This window comes from Colias croceus, chromosome 28 (assembly GCF_905220415.1).
Source record: "Colias croceus chromosome 28, ilColCroc2.1".
NCBI lineage: Eukaryota > Metazoa > Arthropoda > Insecta > Lepidoptera > Pieridae > Colias > Colias croceus.
In genome coordinates, this window is record NC_059564.1 from 157351 (window position 1) to 164189 (window position 6839).

The 6839-nt window shown below is 32.5% G+C and overlaps 1 protein-coding gene and 1 non-coding gene across 2 annotated transcripts; one reads left to right on the forward strand and one right to left on the reverse strand.

The window, feature by feature from the left end:
- On the reverse strand, window positions 1-116 carry LOC123704232. The gene has a single exon (XR_006753103.1). It is a non-coding gene; the product is annotated as a U5 spliceosomal RNA (small nuclear RNA).
- A 3171-nt stretch (window positions 117-3287) lies between these two features.
- Window positions 3288-6839, forward strand: LOC123703933. Its single transcript, XM_045652142.1, has 4 exons — window positions 3288-3498; window positions 5162-5308; window positions 5972-6076; window positions 6576-6839. Exons 1-4 carry the CDS (start codon window positions 3288-3290, stop codon window positions 6731-6733), a joined length of 621 nt encoding a protein of 206 aa, XP_045508098.1. The 3' UTR covers window positions 6734-6839.

Consider the following 6839-nt stretch of genomic DNA (forward strand, 5'->3'; position numbering starts at 1 on the left):
ACCTTGAATAAATTCAAGGTGTCAAAAATAATAAAGACTCATTTGAGTGTTCCCCTCCACGGAAATCTTTAGTAAAAGGCGAAAGATTTATACGTTTTGAAGGGAAACCAGAGTAACATGAAATAACAAACTGCATATATTTATTACATTGGAAAAAAATATTTAGAGCGCGAGGCAAATTGGTGCTTATGATCAGTGGCGCCATCTTTTGACGATTAATTTATTAATCTATAGCATAGTTCGATTCAAGTTAGATGTACTTAGTTTGAGTTAAAAAGACATTATATCCAATGTAAGTACCTACTATAATAGTGCTCCAATATTACTATACTCTACTTTAACTTAAGTGTAGAGTTTTTACAAAATTATAATAGAAATTTGAAGAATTTTATATGCAGTATACTCTATTATTTGGTTAAAACAATAGGTGTTTCAGCGACTTAGGTTTTATAAATATCGTTTTTATAGCAAACAGTTTTAAATTAAAACACCTTATAGATAATGCCGAGGTGTTTCATTAGTCAATTATTCATTTAAATCCTCTTACTCTACATTTTTAATTCTTAAATGTCATTTTCTGAACATTTACATTGCAAATTCAAAACAATTTATTTACAAGTCTCTGATATTCCCTACTCTATAGTCAATTACCTGGCTTCACTTGTCCGCAGATAATAAACGTTAACAGAATTAAATTAAATCTCTCTCAACCATCGCTATGGTAAGACCACTTGATTTCTATTATATTTTACAATACAAACTTTCTACCCGTAGTTACTTGTTAAATAGCTTATTTTTAATTTTCTTGTAATCGATTCAGTACTACAGCTAACTATTGACATGATTATCATTTTAATTTATATCATTTATAAGTCGGTTGATTGTTTGTATATCTAGGTATATTTTGATGTGTGAAATAGATACCTAGGTAATCACAAGAAACTACTGAATCAATTATGATAATTTTAATATTATTGAGGAGGTTCTATATTCCATTGTGTTTTTTATGTATCTGTGTTCTGCGATTTTACCCTATTATTTTTCAAACAGGTAATAATATATTTCATTGCCATTAGATGGTGACTTCGAACATATTTTAATATCTTTTACCTCTACAATTTTAATATGACATTATATACTTTCATTATAAGTTTTTTTACATAATATTTTTTTATATATTACTATTTAAGTACATTAAGAAATATCATAACAACTGCTTTTGATTGGTATTAAAAATATATACAAATATTAATAAACCTACATACCAGCTTCAGCTAACTCATTAAAAAGAGACAAGAATAACTGCGTTAAAAACAACCGACTTCAAACTTGTACTTGCAACATTTACAAATACAGACAAAAATACTCATAAAATAAAAACTACTGGGCCTATCCGAATAAAATTTTTATGGGACCAATTCGACACCATCCCGCAACGAACAAAAAAAGAATCACATAAATCGGTTCAGAAACCTCGGAGTAATCGGTGTACATACATAACAAAAAAAACATACCGGCTGAATTGATAACCTCCTCCTTTTTTTGAAGTCGGTTAAAAATCAAAGAGATTGTTTGTTACGATTTAATTAAAAAACTAGGTATTTGCACTTCTTACTACCACCAAAAATACAGCCTATGTCACTCTTGTCAACCCGGCAGAAGCCGGGAAGCTGCTTGTATGATATCTAGGTATAATAAAAGATTCGCCAAATGTATTGCTAAGCGCAAAACTCGAGAACGGCTGAATCGATTTCGTTAATTATTTTTTATATTATAATATTCCTTAAAGAATGAGGATGGTTCTTATGGAGAGAAAACGTAAACATGTACCACGGGTGAAGACGGGTCGGACCGCTAGTATTAACCATAAATATTAGGTAATATTCAAACCCAATTTTCCTCTTAACATAAGAACTAGTAGGTACATATATAATCTTCAGTAGGTATATAATCTCACTAGGGATCAATACCGGACATTCCTCTCTCTCTAATTACATATACCCGTCTCGTTCTATCGAAGGCTGTTTTCAAAATGGCGGACAGTTCGAAGTATTGATTTTCAGGCTTTGAATGTAGGTAGTTTACAGATAGATAATTATTATATAAAGTAAATAGATATTATATTGAACGCAAAATAATTTATTCAAGGGTTTTTTTATTTATATAGGTATATTCAAGAATATTATACTTACAGATAAGTACTCTTTGGAAGACAGCTAAATGCTTAAGTCTTCAATTAAAATTAAATAATTGTAAAACAAATCAACCAGGCTAATTAAATTTGTGTAAACCCAAACTTAAAATCAACCATGTATTTATTCAAATAGACTTCTTCCAGAGCACTTTTGAAAAGTACCTAGGTACCTACATATTTTTAACATTTACCACTTGTAACTTAGGTACCTACCTACCTACATTCAATCATTTGCAATAAAAATTGGAATAAGTAATCATCAAAATAAAACAAGTAATTTGCAGAATAATTTATTAAAACCTTATACATAATATAACAAACCTAGGTAACAAACAATAATATGTACATACATATGCCTATCGTTTTTCAAATGTTAGAGCCTTAATATTTGCTTACTTGCACATTTTTATTTTCAACGCTGTATCTACTGCCTAATATTAAATTAAAATTTTTTCTAGGTAGGTAGTAGGTAGCAAATTATTTTATCAATAGAAAATTACATTTCTGCCTAGTGATAACGCTACAATCTTCCAGAGTGGCTAGTAGGTAATTTATATAAAAGAATATTATCTTCTTAAAAAGAACATAGCAACAACACTTACCTAGATATCATTTTTGCACCAATAAGGTTTATACAAACATCTAAGTATACAAACATTCATTTATTCAATTAGACTTACATACCTAATAGTAGCTGACGCTAGTTTACGTATTAGCGGCAATACCTTTAGTAAATTAAAGTTATCTTAGAAATAATATTTAACTTTACGATTTACGAAGCTCTAAATAAAAAAAATAATGTAGAGTCCACACCTCTAAACGAAAAATACAGAAAGAAAATATGAAAATGGAATTTATGACCTTACTTATCTAACTCATTACGATAAAAATAATTTTGGGCTTTTCAGTTTTAAATAAAAATTGAAATAAATTATAGAATTTCACCATGAAACAAAAAGCAGAAAGAAAATAACAAAATTGCATTTGTGACGTAGGTTACGATTATATCTAATAATTTATTTTCCATTATTATACAAATAACATTCAACCATCACAAAGCATTACCAACAAAAACTCATCATTCGAATTTCAGATGCTGGCAATAACATTACTAGGCGTGGTCCTCGCGTGCCTCGCCGACCAATCAAAAACCGCTATAGAACAGCCAATCGGCAACCCTGAAGTATTCCTGCAGCTGAAGTACGACGGGGGAGAACTGGAGAGGATCTACCTCACGCAGTTCCGCAAGGAGGGTCGGCCAGTTCCCGCCAAGCAGAGCCTGTGCTCGGAGCTGTGTCACGCAGGTTTTTTTTTTGTTGACGTGTGTTTTTTTTTTTCGTTCGGTTTGGTTTGTCTGTGGTTTTGTGATCTGTGACGTTTTGGTGAGTTTGGTGAGTACATTTTTGGTGTTTATCTAATTTTAATTAGTTGTATACGTTTTTACTTTGATGATTTGTGGTGAAATTTAAATTATGGCAATAAATTAATTAATTTTTTTTTTTTTTATTTATACCGGGTTTTAATACGTGTTTTTATTTTAATAGACGTAAAGGGAAAAATAGTTTTAATTCATAACTTTGCGAAACAATTTTTAAGTAAATTAAGTAGCCCGTGAGTTACCAATTTTGAGAAAATAATATTAACGTTCTTTTTATTTTAGGTTGTAGATTGTAGATATTTATTTTTTTATGTAGCGTGTTAGTATTGTGCTACAAGGATTAAAATTATTATTGATGTTTTAGTAGAATACATGAATCTATGATTGTTTTCTTTTGAATTATCTTTAACTAGCTTACCGCCCGCGGCTTCACCCGCTTTGTCTAAAACCTAATAAATTATATACTAAAACCTTCCTCTTGAATCTCTCTCTTCTCTATCTACCGCATCAAAATCCGTTGCGTAGTTTTAAAGATTTAAGCATACAAAGGGACATAGGGACCAGAGAAAGTGACTGTTTTATACTAAGTAGGTACCTAGTATGTAGTGAAGTTTATTGTTTTGTTCTTACAATTTAAATCAAATTTTAGCATGCATGCATTTAAATCACCTCCGACGGTTAAAGTATTTTACGGCTTATTCAAATTCAAATTAAGTATATTTATTTGCAAAATATTATTATCTATACATTTATTATTTTTACATACGTACTTATTATTTAAAAATTCACATTCATAGACTGTTACAAAATATTATACTAATCGTTCACGAGTTAAGTTTCTGATGGAAAATAATGTAAAAAATATCGTCACGAATAAATTTATCACGATAAAAGATAACATTTTATTCAAAGGAAACATTCCATTATTTTTTAAAGTTACCTTGCTCCACCCGGGAATCGAATTGACTATAATAATATGTTACCTAATATTACACCATGTAGGACGTAGTTACTTTTATTGAAGTTACAATTATAGAGATGAAGTTTCTTACTCTCTAAGTAGAGATTAATGATGAACATAGGTCATATAGTTACATATTTTTAATTTCACCTATAGACCCTAAAACTTAAATATTTCTTGTATCTAAGTCTGCCATTGTTATTTTATTGATTATCCGTTTATCTGTATTGTAATCCGTATTATTCGATATACACCAAATATGAAACATACTTAATTATTTTAACGACTAACTAACTACCTACCTACCCACTAACTTTTAACTACCATACGTTTCATAGCCTACTGTGTTTTTATGTAGGTAACTGGGTAGCCCATATATTATGGTAGATTATTAATGTTCTTTTGAATAACTATAACGTTATGTTTTTCTATGAAAAATTGTTCACAATAAAATATATCATTTGAGCCTTGCCCTTAGGTCTTGCCAGCTGTTCACAGTTCACGGAAAATCATAAGTCATAAAATCGCTCTATTTGCCGTGAAAGAGACATACTTTCTCATTTTAAATAGTAAGGAAAGTATGGAACTGATGCTTAGCTGTAAATATAGGCGTTTTATTTATAATCAGGTTTTGGCGGCAACGCGTGCGGATCAGCTTGCCTCTCCCTCATGCCGGTTGGTCTGAAGACGGCTCTTACTAGTGGGAACAGAAGTAGTGAACAGTATGGCCAGCCGAGGGTCGATGTGTGTCCTTCTTTGTGTGATAATCAGCTTGGTAAGTGTGCACTGTTAAAGTAATAAATGTATGTAAAATAATAGAATAAAAAAGAGCGTGTGTGCCAAGTAGGTACACGTGTCAGATTCCGCCCACGACTTTGTACGTGCATCCCCGTCTTTCCCCGTTCCCGCAAGAATTTCGGGAAATCCTTTCTTAGGGGACGCCTACGATATGACATCTACCTGCATGCCAAATTTCAGCCCGATACGTCCAGTGGTTTGGGCTGTGCGTTGATTAAGATCACTATATCAGTCACCTTTGAGTTATATACCTATATATATATATATAGATTAGACGGGTAAGTTTTAACCAAGCATTGAAAAATCGGCCCTTAGTGAATTTAAAATTATTTGTTCATCGCGAGACAGACGTAAAGTTCGCGATATTTTGAATATAATACAGTTTTTCTAACATCGTTTTTCATGCAAAAATTTTACAAATTGGATGAAACGGCCTATAAAGCAAAGGCCGGCGAAGCACTTGTAACACTTTAGTGTTACAAGTGTTTATGGGCGGTGGTGACCACTTAACATCAGGTGGCCCACCTGCTCCTTTGCTAGCTCTGACATAAAAAAAATATCCTAAATAATTGTGCTCTATCTTACCTCTATGTTAAGTAAAATAAAAAACAATACCTACATATTATTTTTTATTCACCAGGTGAGCCTCTCTGCAACTGCGTGAGCGGTACTACATTCACGCACCCAACCAACTGGACCATGGTCTGCGAAGCATTTTGCGTCACCGACGGATATGTACTAAATGGTAATTATTATTTACTAGCTGCGCTCCGCGGTTTCACCCGCGTGGCTCCGTTTCCGTTGGTCATAGCGTGATGATATATAGCCTAGAGCCTTCCTCGAGAAATGGGCTATCAAACACAGAAAGAATTTTTCAAATCCTACTATCCTCAAGTAGGTAGTTAATTATAAAGTAATAGAAACATTTTACACGGTCAAAATGGCAATACAAATGTCAGGTAATTGCCCGACTAGCGTAGGCAAGTGAAATGTGTTCTATGCGTGAGAGTGAAAGAGCGTGACTTTTTTATTGTTGGTACATAAACTGTTTGTGCCTAACCAATGACCTATACCAATTATGACATTTAACAAATTTGTGGCTAATTTGCCACATTTTGACGGGACACCCCCGGAGCGCTGATAATCCATTTTCCTTTTTAAATAATATATAATTCAAATTTCATTGTCATGGACTTGAATATAATTTAGTTTTATGTTTAAAAATCTCTTCTCTGTTGCATTAGGTTGTCCAGCCTGTGACGTATACCCAACTACCCTACAAACACTTGCTGTGAACGCAAGAATGCTCGATACGGTAGACGGCTGGCAAACTTGGTGCAACGTACAATGCAGACAGGGACAGGGCGGCGCGGCTTGCAACTGCGACCGAATGCCATTCTAATGTCAAACGTCAAACATCATCTGTCAAATGCTGAGGTCAAATGTCATATTTTTTTTTACAGATTATAAATTTCAAATGTGACAACTGAACTGGCAGTTCGTATACA

Bases quoted from the DNA above. Each gene is read 5' to 3' on its own strand.
- LOC123703933 (XM_045652142.1), top strand. From the start codon at position 3,288: ATGCTGGCAATAACATTACTAGGCGTGGTCCTCGCGTGCCTCGCCGAC. The intron at 3,499-5,161 runs GTTTTTTTTTTG...ATTTATAATCAG, and splicing joins CTCGGAGCTGTGTCACGCAG to GTTTTGGCGGCAACGCGTGC. The intron at 6,077-6,575 runs GTAATTATTATT...CTGTTGCATTAG, and splicing joins CGACGGATATGTACTAAATG to GTTGTCCAGCCTGTGACGTA.